General features: G+C 43.8%; 1 protein-coding gene across 5 annotated transcripts in view; it reads left to right on the top strand.

The window, feature by feature from the left end:
• TACC1 (transforming acidic coiled-coil containing protein 1) overlaps positions 1-18,417 on the top strand; it is a 122,660-nt gene that overhangs the window by 82,599 nt on the left and 21,644 nt on the right. For 4 of the 5 annotated variants that reach the window (XM_058194480.1, XM_058194481.1, XM_058194482.1 and 1 more), the window contains 3 exons: positions 4,334-4,394; positions 9,358-9,565; positions 15,919-15,977. In XM_058194480.1, the coding sequence (XP_058050463.1) occupies positions 4,334-4,394; positions 9,358-9,565; positions 15,919-15,977 (328 nt within the window). The remainder of the gene's footprint in view (positions 1-4,333; positions 4,395-9,357; positions 9,566-15,918; positions 15,978-18,417) is intronic. The other variant, XM_058194479.1, reaches the window with a different exon arrangement.

Below are 18,417 nucleotides of genomic sequence, written 5' to 3'. Positions count from 1 at the left end.
TTTCTTTGTTTCTTTCTCTCTCTCTCTCTCTTTCATTCTTTCTTTCTTTTTCTCTCTTTCACTTTCTTTCTCTCCCTCTCCCTCTTTTGCTGTTTCTCTCTTTGTTTCCTTCTCTTTCTTTCTCTCTTTTTCTTTCTTTTCTCTCCCTCTATCTCTTTCTCTCTGTTTCTCTCTTTCTGTTTCCCTCTGTCTGTCTGTCTGTCTCTCTCTCTCTCTCTCTTCCACACACACATTCTTTTTTAAAATAAGTGGGCTGTCTTAGGTTTTCTGAGAACGTGGCAATAGAAGCAAACACATTTTCCTTTCGGCGACGCACATCTGGATGCACATGTGTGTAAAATCATCCTAAACGCCAGGTTGTTTTCTTGGGGTTTAGAATTTGCCCTGTAAGCAGAATTCCGGTTCCATGCCTGTTTTGGCCCCTGGTTATTCATTAAGTTAACCATCGTTTTGTTGCTTAGGCATTATCGGAGGGAAACCAGGAACTCGTTTCCCTTTAAGGAGCCTTGAAATGGGTGGCCGAAGGATCAACTCTTGCTGTGGCGGTTTATTCACTGCTACGTCTTTAATTATCTGCTTCTCTTGTGGAGTCCAGAGCACATTTGCCTGCGAAAGGATTCCCATTCAGCTCAAAGGAGTTTGATGGCTCTATTATTTAGTCCGGAGGTAGTGCTTGGATTGCAAGAAATCACACAAGCATAAGTGCACCCGCGTGCCTACCGTCCCTGTCCTAATATTCCTTTTTTACTTACTCTTTTCATGTATCCAAATTATGTTTATACTTTTACCTGTTATCTTATATATGATTGACAAAAATAATAAATAAAAATATTAATTTATTTTATTTATTTATTTTTCGAGTACATATTAGATAATATATATATATATATAAGCATGAATTGAATACATAAAATGAATACAATTAAACAGAACATTAAGACAGGGACAGTAGGCACGCTGGTGCTCTTATGCATGCCCCTTACAGACCTCTTAGGAATGGGGTGAGGTCAATAATAGCCAGTCTAAAGTGTTGGGGATTTTGGAATGAAACCACAGAGTCAGGTAGTGCATTCCAGGCATTGACCACTCTGTTGCTGAAGTCAGTTTTTCTGCAGTTGAGTTTGGAGAGGTTCACTTTAAGTTTGTATCTATTGTGTGCTCCTGTATTGTTGTGGTTGAAGCTGAAGTATTCATTGGTTGGTAGGACATTGTAGCAGATGATTTTATGAGGTATGCTCAGGTCATACCGAAGGGGGCATAGTTCTAAATTTTCTAAGCCCAAAATTTCAAGTCTGGTGGCATAAGGTATTTTATTGTGAGCGGAGGAGGGGACAACTCTCCTTGTGAAATATTTCTGGACGCGCTCAATTGTATTAATGTCCGATATGCAGTGTGGGTTCCAGAAAGATGAGCTGTATTCGAGAATTGGTCTAGCAAATGTTTTGTATGTTCTGGTTAGTAGTGTAATATTACTGGAGAAGAAGCTATGCAAGATTAGGTTTACAACCCTTAATCCTTAAGGGCCCCTTTGCAAATGGAATTGTGATTACAAGGTCATTCTGCTTGCACTCTATTGCTATACAGGCTACGTTCCTTAGATGACCATAACACAAACCAGCTCAGGCTATCGGGATAGAAGCTAGCCAGCAGCTAAATGGCTTCATTTTGCTTTTAACTACTTTCATCCCTGCCAATTAATTTGATGGAGATGAAGGATGGCAACTGGAATAATTGTTCTATTTTTTAAGAGTTGGCTGGTCTTTGATCTGCAATGGCAAAGGGAAGAAAGTTGGGTTGGAGGCAGGCTGGTTCTTGAAAATCTCAGTCCGTTTCTTTGTTTGGGTGAAAGAGATTGAATAATCTGACTACGCCAGTCTGGAGTTTTGGCAAATTGTGAATTTGGAGGATGTGGGCACAGGCTCAAAATGGCTGCTGAGGTAATCCGTCGAGTACAGGGCTGTTGTAAGGGAATGCAGCCAGTTGCAAAGCATCAACTTATCGCAGGTGGTCCTTGGCTTACAACCACAATTGAGCTCTGTTGGAAAAATGAGACGTTTGTTAAGTGAATTTTGCTCCATTTTACGACCTTTCTTGCCACCGTCGTTTAGTGAATCACTGCCGTTGTTAAGTTAGTAACTGGTGGTTGAATGAATCTGGCTGTCCCCTTGACTTGGCTTGTCAGAAGGTTAAAGAAAAGGGATCGCATATCCTTAGGACACTGTAACTGTCATAAATATGAGTTTATGCCAAGCGTCTGAATTTTGATCAAATGATGTTGGGGATACTGCAACAGTTAGAACAATCAATCCGTGGGGCAACTTGCAACTCCAGAAGTTGTGAATGCTGCAACACTGGAAGCTTTTAAGAAGATGTTAGAGAACCATTTGTCTGAAGTGGTGTAGGGTTTCCTGCCTAAGCAGGGGGTTGGACTAGAAGACCTCCCAGGTCCCTTCCAACTCTTGTTATTCTATTCTATTCTAGTTGTAAGTGTAAAAAAATAGTCGTAAGTCACTTTTTTCAATGCTGTTGCAACGTTGGCCATTAAATAAACTGTTGTAATTCGAGGAATACTTGTAGTTTGCTAACTGCCACCTGTTCTACATCGCTCTCCTGTAGGGTCCATCAACCCGTCTGACATTTAGTAGGAAAATATATCGTGCAGGGAACAAAAAATGATTCCCCTCTTCTATCTAAACATGTATTTGTCTACTGGGGCCGGACAACGTTTTTCTTCTTTTAAACCTAGGTGGGCTGTGTCCCAGAAAGGGAAAGTCTGTTTAATTTGAACCACCATTTAAGGAACAAAACGTGATATGCAGAAACTGGGTATGTCTAGTTTAATGAAAAGAAGGACTAGGGGAGACATGATAGCAGTGTTCCAATATCTCAGGGGTTGCCACAAAGAAGAAGGAGTCAAACTATTCTCCAAAGCACCTGAGGGCAGGACGAGAAGCAATGGGTGGAAACTGATAGAATAGAATAGATTTTTTTTTTTTTTATTGGCCAAGTGTGATTGGACACACAAGGAATTTGTCTTGGTGCATATGCTCTCAGTGTACATAAAAGAAAAGATACCTTCATCAAGGTACAACATTTACAACACAATTGATGGTCAATATATCAATATAAATCATAAGGATTGCCAGCAACAAGTTATAGTCATACAGTCATAAGTGGAAAGAGATTGGTGATGGGAACTATGAAACGATTAATAGTAGTGCAGATTCAGTAAATAGTTTGACAGTGTTGAAGGAATTATTTGTTTAGCAGAGTGATGGCCTTCGAGAAAAAACTGTTCTTGTGTCTAGTTGTTCTGGTGTGCAGTGCTCTATAGCGTCGTTTTGAGGGTAGGAGTTGAAACAGTTTATGTCCAGGATGCAAGTGATCTGCAAATATTTTCACGACCCTCTTCTTGATTCGTGCAGTATACAGGTCCTCAATGGAAGGCAGGTTGGTAGCAATTATTTTTTCTGAGAAAAAAGATTTTTTATTTTTTATTTTTATTTTTTCCGAGAAAAGCAACTTAGAACTAAGGAGAAATTTCCTGACAGTTAGAACAATTAGTAAGTGGAATGACTTGCCTGCAGAAGTTGTAACTGCTCCAACACTAGAAATTTTAAAGAAAATGTTGGATAACCATTTGTCTGAAATGGTGTAGGGTTTCTTGCCTGGGCAGGGGGTTGGACTAGAAGACCTCCAAGGTCCCTTCCAACACTGTTATTACTATATATAAATCATGGCTTGATGTTTCCAAAATCCTTATTTTAAAAACAGGGACAGGTTGACTTGGTTTGAAGCGCTCGGTGACTGGTTTGAAACCGGAAGCCGATGCTTTGGGTCTTCTTTTCAAGAGGGGAATGAAGGAAAGAATCCGGCTTAGGGTGGCACCCAAGTCGGTTGCCTCTTCACCGAATACACGTACGTTCATCCTTCCTTCAAAAAGGAGAAATGCGCGTGCCCCTCTTCGGCGCTTGCAGCCACATCTATTGTGGGTGGCAAACGGGTCTGGAGATCCTATCTCGGCATTGTGTCTTTCGCCTTGTAGAGCTTGCAAAAAAAAAAAAAAAAAGCGTTTTTAGTGTTGGTCATTTCAGGCCAAGAAGAACATTCAGGAAACATTGGGGGTTGGAAATGGCTGGTGACTTTCCTTGCCCGCTGAACGTCGGCAAAGTCAGCAAATTCAGGATTCACCCTTTGTTTTGCTGCAGTTCCTCCCTCGTTGGCTGTGTGTGTGGTGTCTCTTCTCCCTTGCCTGCTCTCCTCTTTCCATGGGAAAAGCAGACTATCTAACCCTAACCGTTACATCCTTTCCTTTGTTTTTGTTTTTTTACAGGAGTGGCTGCAAGGTGAGGAAGTATGAAACTCATTCCATGGCGCTGGATGGTTGCTCTCAGGTAAAGGTGTTCACTTGCTCCTTTTTACAACAGGGCTATCCTTGTGGTGGGGGTGGGTGGGCAAAGAACCAATGTACGGTGGATGGTTGTGGGTAGAACCAGCCAGGAACAAATTTGCCAGTCTCAGAGGTTGGCATTATTTATTTATTTATTTATTTATTTATTTATTTATTTATTTATTTATTTATTTATTAAATTTTTATACCGCCCTTCTCCCGAGGGACTCAGGGCAGTGTACAGCCAAAAGATAAAAAATATAAAAAATATCCAATTAAAACAACAATTTTAAAACCGAGCAAATTAGAAAAAAATGGCCAGTATTAAAAATTTAAAATTTAAAATTCCAAACCCTAAAATGATGATAAAACCCCAGTTGAAAATTTAAAAATATTAGGCCAGTCCTGCTTGAATAAATAAGTGTGTTTTCAGCTCACGGCGAAAGGTCCGAAGATCAGGCACTTGACGTAATCCAGGGGGAAGTTCGTTCCAGAGCGTAGGAGCTCCCACCGAGAAGGCCCTGCCCCTGGGGGCCGCCAGCCGACATTGTTTGGCGGACGGCACCCTGAGAAGACCCTCTCTGTGTGAGCGTACGGGTCGGTGGGAGGCATAAGGTAACAGCAGGCGGTCCTGTAAGTACCCGGGTCCTAAACCATGGAGCGCTTTGAAGGTGGTGACCAGGATCTTAAAGCGCACCCAAAAGACTACAGGAAGCCAGTGCAAGCCACGCAGGATTGGTGTGACATGGGAGCAACGAGCATCATCATCATGGGCAGTGGGGGAATTCAATTTTTTTTTTTACTCTCGGTTCTGTGGGTGTGGCTTGGTGGGCATGGCAGGGGAAGGATACTGCAAAATCTCCATTTCCTCCCCACTCCTGGGGAAAGGATATTGCAAAATCTCCATTCCCACCCCACTCTGGGGCCAGCCAGAGACGGTATTTGCCGGTTCTCTGAACGACTCAAAATTTCCACTACTGGTTCTCCAGAACCTGTCAGAACCTGCTGGATTTCACCCCTGGGGAGGGCTCGAGTCAATCATTTCGTGCCCACAAGTGATCTAAGTCCAAACCCACCTTGAATTCCGTCGACTAAACTTGTACACATTGGAACAGCCTTGGCTTCCGATTCCTTTGCTCGGTTTCATACGTCATGTAAACCAAGAAGCAATGGGTGGAAACTAATCAAGGAGAGAAGCAACTTAGAACTAAGGAGAAATTTCCTGACAGTGGGAACAATCAATAAGTGGAACAACTTGCCTGTAGAAGTTGTGAATGCTCCAACACTGGAAATTTTTAAGAAAAATGTTGGATAGCCATTTGTCTGAAATGGTGTAGGGTTCCCTGCCTGGGCAGGGGGTTGGACTAGAAGACCTCCAAGGTCCCTTCCAACTCTGTTATTATGTTATGTTAAGTTATAGCATATGCAGCAGGGGAAAGCATGGGGGGGGGAGAAACTACACTAAGTCTTCCTTCCAACCCTTGCTGCAGCTAACAGGGACACCTCCAGATGTGTCAACTTCAACCCCACAGACTCTCCAGCCAGTATGGCTGTTGCAGAGAATTCTGGGAGTCTCACAGCTGGAGAAGGGGGCTGGAGTTGAGGACGGCTGGCCTTCCAAGATGTAGACTGTCTATGTCAGGGGTGTCAAACTTGATTTCATTGAGGGCCGCAGCAGGATTGTGTTTGACCTCAGAGGGCTGGGGGGAGGAAGGGTGGCATGGTGTGGGGCGTGGTTGGGGCATGGCCATGGTGGCTGTGACACGGAATTCATGTCGGGGACACCTGTGGTACTAAGGCAGGACTTCCCTGAGACCCTCCCTGACTCTCATTATAATCTCCTTCCTTCCTTCCTTCCTTCCTTCCTTCCTTCCTTCCTTCCTTCCTTCCTTCCTTCCTTCCTTCCTTCCTTCTTTCCTTCCTTCCTCCTTTCCTTTCCTTTCCTTTCCTTTCTCTTTTGCTCTCTTCCCATCTTTCCTTCTTTTTCTTTGTCTTTCCTCTTTCCCTTTCTCCTTTTTTTTTTTTTTAGTAAAAAAGTTTTATTTCCATTTTCCAACAACCTATTCAATATACAGTCTCTTATTCAACATTAGTCATTAACTTTCATTTGTTACTTATTCGGACCTGCCCAGCTACCACTTCCTTCCTTAACAAACCTTTCCTCCTCCCTTCTCTACTTTCTTCTACTTTCTCCATCCTTCCTCTCCTTCGCTTTTCTACATCCTCTCCTCCTTCCCCACTCTTCTCTTCCACCCTTTCTAACCCTCTCTCTTTCCCCTTTCTTCTTCCTCTCCTTTCCCCTTTTCTACCTCTCTTTCCTACCTACTTTCTTCCTTCACTCTCCTCTCCTTTCCATTCCTTCTGAAATGGCAGCTGAGCAGCCCGATTTCATTTCAAATTATTTCTATTTCTTAATTACATATCTTCAATCATTCCTTTACATTGATCCTTCATCTCCCCTCTGCCCCTTCCCCTCCCTCCCCCTCCCACCCCCCGCGACTTCCCAGAACAAAATACAGGGTATAAGATTAACAATCATAAAATAAAATACAACAAGAGACATAATCCATAGTCACTCCTCTCTCTAAAACCTTAACTCCCCTTCCAGAAACAAAAAAGTAAATTCTTCTTCCAGTCCATTATATATCATAATGGCCATGGTGGCTGTGACACGGAACTCATGTCGGGGGCACCTATGGTACTAAGGCAGGACTTCCCTGAGACCCTCCCTGACTCTCATTATAATCTCCTTCCTTCCTTCCTTCCTTCCTTCCTTCCTTCCTTCCTTCCTTCCTTCCTTCCTTCCTTCCTTCCTTCCTTCCTTCCTTCCTTCCCTCCTTTCCTTTCCTTTCCTTTCTCTTTTGCTCTTTTCCCATCTTCCCTTCTTTTTCTTTGTCTTTCTCTTTCCCTTTCTCCTTTTTTTTTTTTAGTAAAAAAGTTTTATTTCCATTTTCCAACAACCTATTCAATATACAGTCTCTTATTCAACATTAGTCATTAACTTTCATTTGTTACTTATTCGGACCTGCCCAGCTACCACTTCCTTCCTTAACAAACCTTTCCTCCTCCCTTCTCTACTTTCTTCTACTTTCTCCATCCTTCCTCTCCTTCGCTTTTCTACATCCTCTCCTCCTTCCCCACTCTTCTCTTCCACCCTTTCTAACCTCTCTTTCCTTTCTTCTTCCTCTCCTTTCCCCTTTTCTACCTCTCTTTCCTACCTACTTTCTTCCTTCACTCTCCTCTCCTTTCCATTCCTTCTGAAATGGCAGCTGAGCAGCCCCGATTTCATTTCAAATTATTTCTATTTCTTAATTACATATCTTCAATCATTCCTTTACATTGATCCTTCATCTCCCCTCTGCCCCTTCCCTCCCTCCCCTCCCACCCCGAGACTTCCCAGAACAAAGTACAGGGTATAAGATTAACAATCATAAATTAAAATACAACAAAAGTCATAATCCATAGTCACTCCTCTCTCTAAGACCTTAACTCCCCTTCCAGAAACAAAAAAGTAAATTCTTCTTCCAGTCCATTATATATCATAATGGCCATGGTGGCTGTGACACGGAACTCATGTCGGGGGCACCTATGGTACTAAGGCAGGACTTCCCTGAGACCCTCCCTGACTCTCATTATAATCTCCTTCCTTCCTTCCTTCCTTCCTTCCTTCCTTCCTTCCTTCCTTCCTTCCTTCCTTCCTTCCTTCCTTCCTCCTTTCCTTTCCTTTCCTTTCTCTTTTGCTCTTTTCCCATCTTCCCTTCTTTTTCTTTGTCTTTCCTCTTTCCCTTTCTCCTTTCCTGTCCCTTCTTGCATGCAAAGGGGAAACATTTCTCCTTGTGTTTTGTTTTTAGTTTGTTTCGATAGCCCTCTGCCAACGAAAAGGGAGCTCCGTTTTCTCTGGCAGAGGGGGCCGGTCCTTTGCTGTTTCCAGCACCCCATGGGCCCCCAGGCATTGAGTGTGACACCCCTGGCCTGTGTTATTAGGTTCTTACTAATTAACTTACGAAGGGTTGGCATCAGGAGTGAAATCTAAAAATGTTCCCTACCGGTTCTGTGGGCATGCCTTAATTGGTGGGCATGGCTTTTTTTTATTTGCATTTATATCCCGCCCTTCTCCGAAGACTCAGGGCGGCTTACACTATGTCAAGCAATAGTCTTCATCCATTTGTATATTATATACAAAGTCAACTTATTGCCCCCAACAATCTGGGTCCTCATTTTACCTACCTTATAAAGGATGGAAGGCTGAGTCAACCTTGGGCCTGGTGGGGCTTGAACCTGCAGTAATTGCAGGAAACTGCTGTTAATAACAGACTGTCTTACCAGTCTGAGCCACAGTGGCTTGGTGGTCAGGTGACCCGGTGGGCATGGCATGGTGGTCAGGTGACTGAATGGGTATGGCCAATAATAATAATAAATAATAAAAATAATAAACAAAGTATACAAAACTTGGGAGCGCACCAGTCTACCTTCTTTATAAATAGAGGCACTGGTCTACTAATTGCCTTTGTTTGGGAGCGCACCGGTCTACCTTCTTTAAAAATAGAGGCACTGGTCTACTAATTGCCTTTGTTTGGGAGTGCACTGGTCTACCTTCTTTAAAAATAGAGGCACTGGTCTACTAATTGCCTTTGTTTGGGAGCGCACCGGTCTACCTTCTTTAAAAATTGAGGCACCGGTCTACTAGCCGCCTACAGCGCTGATCAGCTGTAGTGTGGTCCTTTGAAGCGCCGCAGCAGTCATTTAAGGCCGTTTGCAGCTATATCACCACCGAGAGCTTCAGGGACAGAGAAGAGGAACAGCGAGGCGTGGGCGGGGGGGGGGCAGGGATTTTTGCTACGGTTCTCCGAACTACCCACCTCCATCGCCACCAGATCGCGCAATCCGGTCCAAACCGGGAGCATTTCACCCCTGTATATAATTCAGATTTGATCATTATCCATTTAACCGCCTTCTTGTTTATTTAGGGTGAAGAGGAGGCAGCCCTTATTTCCAAAATCCCAGAACTTCCCAGTCGAGACGGGCATGCTACCGACGAAGAGAAGTTGGCTTCCACCGGTCAGAAGCCAGCTGAGTTGGAGGTAAAAGGTGAGCCCGAGGAAGAGCTGGAGTATTTTGAGTGTTCCAATGTGCCCGTGTCTACCATAAATCATACGTTTTCATCCCCGGTAGAAGGTATGGAAGCTCCTCTCATTATTTTATCTCTCTCTTGCTTTAATAATGTCGTTTTTCCTCTTATCTGCCTTCCAAACTTGCTGAACCACGACTCCCATTGCTGGTAGCAGAGTCATTGGTGGTCAGCAAGGAAAAGCCTGCAAATTCTCGTCCAACACATCTGGAGGACAGATGCTGCGGGAGGCTACTGTATTTCAATAATGGTTGCATTCTGGGAAGGATATCAGTTGCCGAGTGATTTTTTTTTCCCCTGAATCATCAAATGCCTTTTTAATAAAACAAACGTAGAGGTTGGATTCACTGAATGTGTTTATTCCCAATGTCTCTGTTGTGATCTGCCAGCAGCCCGCAGACCTGACAACAGAGTCAGAAATTGAGGAGGCTGGGGAGGACAATGGGCCAGTCCTGGAGTCTGGGGAAGGCCCAGACGAGGGCTCTGCATCGGAGGCAGAGATAGGGCCAGGGCCATCTGGGAGGAAGCCTCCAGAGGCGGACAGCAGAGAGGCAGAGGAACAGGAGGAGTCTGTTCCTAGTGTACGCATGCGAAGAGCTGCCAGAAGTCAAGAGCAGCTGAAGCAAAAAGGACAACTTGGGAGTAAGGCCAGGAGATGATTGGCCCCTCCCATAAGGCTTAAAAGAGCAGCAAAGAGCTGTTGGGTTTTTGGTGGAAAAGCAACATTGATTCCATTGCTTCTTGTCAGGGTCTCTTGAACTTTGTGGGGGTTTTGCCAAGAAAAGCCTTTGGCAGGTTGTCAAAAACAACAAAGGTTGGTGATAAGTCCGATGGACTGGTTATTAAGAATTTTGGTTTGGACTAAGCTGAGAATGAATTAAATTCTCAGCTGTTTTAATAAAATAAGTTTGTTCAGGACTGAATTGTGTTTAGTAATCACTACTTGGGCCTTGGTCACAACAGTCTCTGAGTAGGTATAGATTCCCTAGTTGTGACATATTGGCATGTCAGCAGATATATACACCTTTTTAAGATCTGGAAAACCTGGATCAATATGAATGTAGCTGTAAAACCTATAAAAGAGATCCAAAGGTGCTTTTTTTCAAGAGGCAGGTGGACTTTCTTGTCCCTCTTTGAATACGTTTCACTTCTCATCCAAGAAGCTTCTTCAGCTCCGACTGGATGGTGGGAAATGGGAGGATTTATATTCCTTGCAGACAGCTGGTTAAAAAGAAAGCAAATGGCCAGCTGTCTGCAAGGAATATAAATCCTCCCATTCCCCACCATCCAGTCGGAGACGAAGAAGCTTCTTGGATGAGAAGCGAAACGTCTTCAAAGAAAAACCAGAAGGTCCAGTTGCCTCTTGAAAAAAGCACCTTTGGGACAACCATGACCTGGATTGACTGAGAATCTCCATAGACACCTATAAAAGAGACTTCAAAAACGAGTCAGAGTCTAATATTTAATTTTTCTCAGCAAGATTTCTGATTAAAGGTAAAGGTTCCCCTCGCACATACGTGCTAGTCGTTCCCGACTCTAGGGGGTGGTGCTCGTCTCTGTTTCAAAGCTGAAAAGCCAGCGCTGTTCAAAGACGTCTCCGTGGTCATGTGGCCGGCATGGTCCGTGGTCATGTGGAACATTGTTACCTTCCCACCAAAGGTGGTCCCTGTTTTTCTACTTGCCTTTTTTACGTGCTTTCGAACTGCTAGGTTGGCAGAAGCTGGGACAAGACACGGGAGCTCACCCCGTTACGCGGCACTATAGATTCGAACCGCTGAACTGCCGACCTTTTGATCGACAAGATCAGCATCTTAGCCCCTGAACCACCACATCCCTGGATTTCTGATTGTCTCCCCCCCCAAATCCCGGCAGCCTTTATCTGACCGTTCCCAAGAGAAGGCAGTCAGTCTGGAAAGACAGTTGTAAATAGGTTAGCAATGAAGAAATAACTGTGATCATTCCCCGAGTGTCGTTCTGGTTCCTTGCGCCTGACATAAATGCAGGCATGCAGCTTTTACAAAAATACATTCTCGTTTCCTCCTTTTCCTGCAGGGCAGGCTGGGTGATGGCTGGTGGCCGCAGGAACAATTTTGAGAGCCTGTTGTGTGCACTTTCACAAAAGTGTTTGTTTGGGAAGCTGAAACAGCCCAAAGCAGCCTGAGACAAATAGACCAGCTACTATTCTTCCAAAATAGGCTCATGAAGAGAGGAGCAGGAATTGTTAAGTAGATTTGGGGGAGAGTAGTATAATAACAAGTGAGTACAAGCGTTTTGAGTATAAATGTAAAAGTTCCCCTTGCACATACGTGCTAGTCGTTGCCGACTCTAGGAGGCTGTGCTCATCTCTGTTTCAAAGCCGAAGAGCCAGCGCTGTCTGAAGATGTCTCTGTGGTCATGTGGCCGGCATGACTCAACGCCAAAGGCGCACGGAACGCTGTTACCTTCCCACCAAGGTGGTCCCTATTTTTTCTACTTGCATTTTTACGTGCTTTTGAAACTGCTAGGTTGGCAGAAGCTGGGACAAGTAATGGGAGCTCACCCCGTTACATGGCAGCACTAGGGATTCGAACCTTTTGGTCGACAAGCTCAACATCCTAACCCCTGAGCCACCGCGTCCCTTCTTTTGAATATAGTAGTGGCCAAAATTGTGGAAGTCTTTTGGGAAAAGTGTATTTTCTAAAACTAGCTAATAGCACCACTTTGTTTTGGAGTGGTACCATAAAATTATATATCGATGGAAAGATAATTTAATCAAGAATGTCATGCAATAACTTTTATGAAGGATTTGCTATTAGAAGAGCAGTTACAGTATAAAGAAGAAAAGTGAAACACGTAGAAAAAAAACGAGATATACAAAAATGATCACCATAGAAAAAACGAGATATACAAAAATTATCACCAGGTCAGTTAATACTTAGTTTGATAACCTTTAGCATGAATGATGGCCTTACAACGTCTTCCCATTGAGCGAACCAAGTCTTTTAGTTCTGCAGCTGTTCTAATGTGAAACCAAGATTGAAGGATTGCTTCTATTAACTGGGTTTTATTGCTGGGTCGCTTCTGACTAACAAGTTTCTTTAGTCACTCCATAGATTTTCAAATGGGTGAAGGTCTGGGCTATTGCTAGGCCATTCCAGCAGTAGAATATGATTATCTTGAAACACCGCCCAAAAAGTGGTGTTATTAGCCATCAAACCTCAAAAATACCCTGTTTACCCGAGAAGAAGACCTCCCCTGATAATAAGCCCAATCAGACTTTTGAGTACATGCGCTAAAATAATTCCCCTCTGAAAATAAGCCCTCCCCAGAAATATTTAAATGCATGCACAGCCAGTCCCTGCCATTTCCTCTGGTTAGGGTTAGGGAAACAGAGCTGGAAATCAGTTAAGAAAATAAGAGGAGCCCCATCTTGCTCCACATGTCCCAAAATAATAAGACCTCCCTGAAAATAAGGCCAAGTGCTTATTTTGGGGTTTAAAAAAAAATATAAGACAGGGTCTTATTTTTGGGGAAACACAGTACACTTTTCTCAATAGGTTTCCACAGTTTTGGCCACTTGTGGGTGTGATGCCCAGAGGTCAGCGGGGGCGGGGGGTGGTTGTATTGGCTTTTTGGGACTTTGGAGGCCACTAACCTGGATAAAAGGGATGCGGTGGCTCAGAGGCTAAGACGCTGAGCTTGTCGATTGAAAGGTTGGCAGTTCAGCAGTTCGAATCCCTAGTGAGCTCTGTTACTTGTCACAGCTTCTGCCAACCTAACAGTTCGAAAGCAGGTAAAAAATGCAAGTAGAAAAATAGGGACCACCTTTGGTGGGAAGGTAACAGCGTTCCGTGCACCTTTGGTGTTGAGTCATGTCGGCCACATGACCACGGAGGTGTCTTTGGACAGCGCTGGCTCTTCAGCTTTGAAACAGAGATGAACACCACCCCATAGAATCGGGAACGACTAGCACATATGTGTGAGGGGAACCTTTACCTTTTTAACCTGGATAAAAGAACCCAGGGGTAGTGGTGTGTCAGTCGTAAGTGTGAGTACAGGTCACCAGTTCTTTTTTCCAAGGCTGTTCGTAACTTTTGAACCTTTGTGAAATGAACTTTCATAAGTCAAGGCGTTCCTCTTATCTTGGGATGTGAGAAGGTTTTGCATTGTATTGGAATATCACCTGCTTTTTGTTCCGAATGCAGCAGTTCAGTTCAAAGCCTGGGATAATCCCTGCACTCCCCCAGTTGTTTCACATATCTAAGGAGCGGTCAACATTGTGGACAAAGCTTCCTTGGAACCAAAAGACTTCTGAAAAAAGGAGATAAATCAGGAGAGAAACATTCTTTGGCTGCTTCCGGGCAGACCGGTCTTGCATTTCAAAGGGTGCATTCCCCCTGTTTGTCCATCTGATAAGAATAAAAGGAGTTATGTGGGGCAGCTCTGCTCCATCAACTTTGTCTAGGGGGAGGCTGGCATTCTTGTTGTCAATCAAGGGGAGCAGACAGCTGCTGTGGACAAAGATCGGCAGGGCGGGGCATCTCGATCGATGGAGCAGCTGGGAGACATGACAGTGATTTTTCCCCGTAGGAACAGGCAGGATTGCACTCAATTGTGCCAAGGCGTGATGAGGAAGGAGGTTCAGTTTCAATCTTTTCTCTTTTTTTTCTCTACGTGTGAAATTTACAGAAAACCTGATTCAGGTTCGTAGGGAGTTTTTGTTGTTGTTGTTGTTTTTCCAATTTTTTTTTTATTTTTCCATAATATTTCCAACAATTTAACCAGTGTACAATACATTCAATTATCCAACATTTATTCCTCCCCATAAATTATGCTCAATCGGGCCTGCCCAGTCGCCACTCCCTTCCTTAAACCTTTCTACCCTTCTCTACCTTCTTTTACTTTCTCCACCTTCCTCCACCTCACTTTCCTACTTCCTCTCCTCCTTCCCACTTCTCACTTCCATCCTTTCCAACCCTCTCACTTCCCCGCCTTCTTCTCCCCCTACTACCTACCTACCTACTTTCTTCTTTCGCTCTTCTTCTCTCTCCCTACCCTTTCCCTTCTGGAGTGGTTGCTGAGCAGGCCTGACTTTGCACCATTCCAACTTAATTAATCAGAACTCCGAAGTTTTGGTTGTTGTTGTTGTCGCTTGAAGCACAGGCATCAAACGGTGCCGTGCTGGTTTTGTTTTTGTTTTTTGTCCCATCAGTTGTGATAATGATCTGTCTAAATCAGGGGTCTCCAACCTTGGTAACTTTAAGACTTGTGGACTTCAACTCCCAGAATTCCTCACCCAGCAAAACAGAACTGATCACTGGAAATGTTTTATAACAGGGGTCTCCAACTTTGGCAACTTGTGGACTTCAACTCCCAGAGTTCCTCTGCCAGCAAAGCAAAGCTGGCTGAGGAGCTCTGGGAGTTGAAGTCCACAAATCTTAAAGTTGCTAAGGTTGGAGACCCTTGGTCTAAAACAAAGATGTCAAACTCAATTTCACTGAGGGCCGCATCAGGGTTACGTTTGACCTCAGGGGGGACCGGAGTGGGCATAAGCAGGATGGGCGTGGCCAGCTCAACGACACTCATGTCAGGAGTGCCTGTGGCGTCCCAAGTGCTCTGCTAGTGAAAATGGGTTCCCAAGCTCCGTTTTCGGCTGCGACGGCCTCCTGTAACTCTCTGCCAATGAAAATGGAGCTCCCTTTTCGCTGGCAGGGGCACCGTGGGCCAGTCCTTTGCTGTTTTCAGGGTGGCCGCTCAGGCCAGATCGAAACACCCTGCACGCTGGATCTGGGTCCCAGGACTTGAGTTTGACACCCGTGGTCTGGATGGAAGGTTTTCTGGATATACCTCAGGGTTGAAATGCTCAGAGGTGGGTATACCTCTGGGATGAAATGCTACTGGTTCGAACCGGTTTGGCCGAACCGGTAGCGATGGCGGCACGTGGTTCAGACAACCGGTAGCGGCAGCAGTGCAAGGCTCCAAGTACCCACCTAGACGTCGTTACTTCCTGGTTAAAAACTGGTTTTTTACCTTCTGTGCATGCGCAGAAGGCTTTACACATGCACAGATGGTCCAAACGCGCAGTTCCGAACTGGTAGGGAAAGCAAGTAGAACTCACCTCTGGTATATCTCATGGGTGTTTCTGTAGGGGGATGTCCTTTTAGGTCTCAGAATTTTGATCATTTTCTACTGTCCCATACCTCCATCTCATGGTTTAAGAAGATTCTGCTTGAAATGATACTGATTGTCATATAGGGCATCGTGATCTTCATTGAGTGAAAATCCTCCTTGAGTTTCATATTCCTCTCTTCAAGTACTGTCATAGAGTTGTGCATTGCATGCCTCTTTCTTAATCCAGTTATTTCACCAGGAGGAACCTTGTGGTCATAATGTATAACCATCTCATGTTCTTTTCTTGTAGGCTCTGAGAAAGAATCTTTGTGCAGACTGGAAGAGAAGAATAACTCCACTGATATCTCAGTAAGCACAAGTACTGTTCTTATCCTCCATGTCCAAAATCGTGGGCCACTCTTCCCGCTAAATTCCATGCCAAAGATCTGTTTTTACTACTATCTTACTACTAACTTACAATCTTTGCGTGGAACAGAAGAATACATTGTAGTTGAATCTTTGCCTTCACCTTAAATCAAATATGTTGTGGTAATGGTGTAAATCAGGGGTGAAATGCTACCGGTTTGGACCACTTCTCCCAAACTGGTAGTAAAAAATGCTACCTGTTCAGGTGAACTAGTATTTCCGACAATCAGCTGGGCGACGATCAGCTGTGATGTGTGATTTTTACTAGCTAGAATCATCGGATTTTCTGCTTTCTAGCTAATCTAAATCAGATGGCACAGCGGATTCCACCCCCCCTCACTGTTCTACTTACCTTTGACTCGGAAGATTTAAAAATGTTTCTTTTTTAGCGCTGTGCGGGCGCACACTCGGTCGCACACTCACAGAACCGGTAGCAGACTTCAGAGGATTTCACCGCTGGTGTAAATTACATAGTTATATTAGCTGTATAATTGCTCATCCTTATGAAAATGATGTCGATCACAATAGACTTTGATCTGCCGCGGGTCAAGTCGGTTGCATCGAGTTCTGGGAAACTGAAGAGTTTCCTATATAATGAAATTATAATATCATAGTAAAATGATACCGACGCCGTATTTTGCTAAAAAAGAAAGAAAGGAAAAATGAGAACAGAACGTGGGAACTCCTTTCAGAGGGGTATTACATCCAATATTCCTAAAATGTTTAAAAACCACTTTCCTTTCATCTCTCATTTGCAAAATACTAACATGGGAGCAAGCTCAAGAGTTGAACTAAGATATAGAGAAAATGTACTACCTTTACAGAGACCTCTGCTGACAGCTGTACTGCGCTGCAGCTGGTATAGAATAGGATAGAATAGAATAGTTGTTTATTAGCCGATTCCTATCTTTAGAAAGCAGCATGAAACGAAACTGATCTCAGAATAGCATCATTACTCTGATCCCAATATTGCTCCTTTTGTCCCAGCTCATTTCTCCCAAGTATCCAACAAAACATTGCATGTTTGTTCTTAAGATAAATACTAAATACAAATACAAAAAAAAAAAGATATTGAGGAAAAGAGGGATAGAATCACGATCATGTGAAGTGTTAATACCACTTTATAATGCCTTGGTAAGGCCACACTTGGAATATTGCATTCAGTTTTGGTCGCTACGATGTAAAAAGGATGTTGAGACTCTAGAAACAGTGCAAAGAAGAGCAACGAAGATGATTAGGGGACTGGAGGCTAAAACATATGAAGAACGGTTGCAGGAACTCGGTATGCCTAGTTTAATGAAAAGAAGGACTAGGGGAGACATGATAGCAGTGTTCCAATATCTCAGGGGTTGCCACAAAGAAGAGGGAGTCAAACTATTCTCCAAAGCACCTGAGGGTAGAACAAGAAGCAATGGGTGGAAACTAATCAAGGAGAGAAACAACCTAGAACGAAGGAGAAATTTCCTGACAGTGAGAACAATTAATCAGTGGAACAACTTGCCTGCAGAAGTTGTAAATGCTCCAACACTGGAAATTTTTAAGAAAATGTTGAATAGCCATTTTTCTGAAGTGGTGTAGGGTTTCCTGCCTGGGCAGGGGGTTGGACTAGAAGACCTCCAAGGTCCCTTCCAACTCTGATATTATTATTATTATTATTATTATTATTATTATTATTATTATTATTATTATTATTATTATTATTAAAAAATGCACAGAAGAGCAACAATGATGATTAGGAGACTCGAAATTAAAACATACTGTATGAAGAACGGTTGCAGGAATTGGGTACGTCTTGTTTGATGAAAAGAAGGACTAGGGGTGACATGATAGCAAATTTGGACCAACCCAACACAATATTCAAAACCGCTGAGGTTATTTTGGATTCCTGGTTTGGGCATCTCTAATTCAGGTAGGACCTGTGAGGTTAGTTCGTATACAGTCAAAAAAACAACATAATAGAAGGTCTAAAGGTAAAGGTAAAGGTTCCCCTCGCACATACATGCTAGTCATTGCCGACTCTAGGGGGCGGTGCTCATCTCCGTTTCAAAGCCGAAGAGCCAGCGCTGTCCAAAGACGTCTCCGTGGTCATGTGGCCGGCATGACTAGACACCAAAGGCGCACGGAACGCTGTTACCTTCCCACCAAAGGTGGTCCCTATTTTTTCTACTTGCATTTTTTACCTGCTTTCAAAACTGCTAGGTTGGCAGAAGCTGGGACAAGTAACAGGAGCTCACCCACAGCAGCACTAGGGATTCGAACCGCCGAGCTGCCGACCTTTTGATCAACAAGCTCAACGTCCTAGCCCCTGAGTCACCGTGTCCCTTAATAGTAGGTCTACCTATTACCAAAAGAGAAGATGGGTAAACATCAAGTATCTCCCACA

Source organism: Ahaetulla prasina, chromosome 9, assembly GCF_028640845.1.
Source record: "Ahaetulla prasina isolate Xishuangbanna chromosome 9, ASM2864084v1, whole genome shotgun sequence".
NCBI classification, from domain to species: domain Eukaryota; kingdom Metazoa; phylum Chordata; class Lepidosauria; order Squamata; family Colubridae; genus Ahaetulla; species Ahaetulla prasina.
The sequence above is the reverse complement of the archived record's forward strand: the minus strand, read 5'-3'. Positions and strand labels throughout refer to the sequence as shown.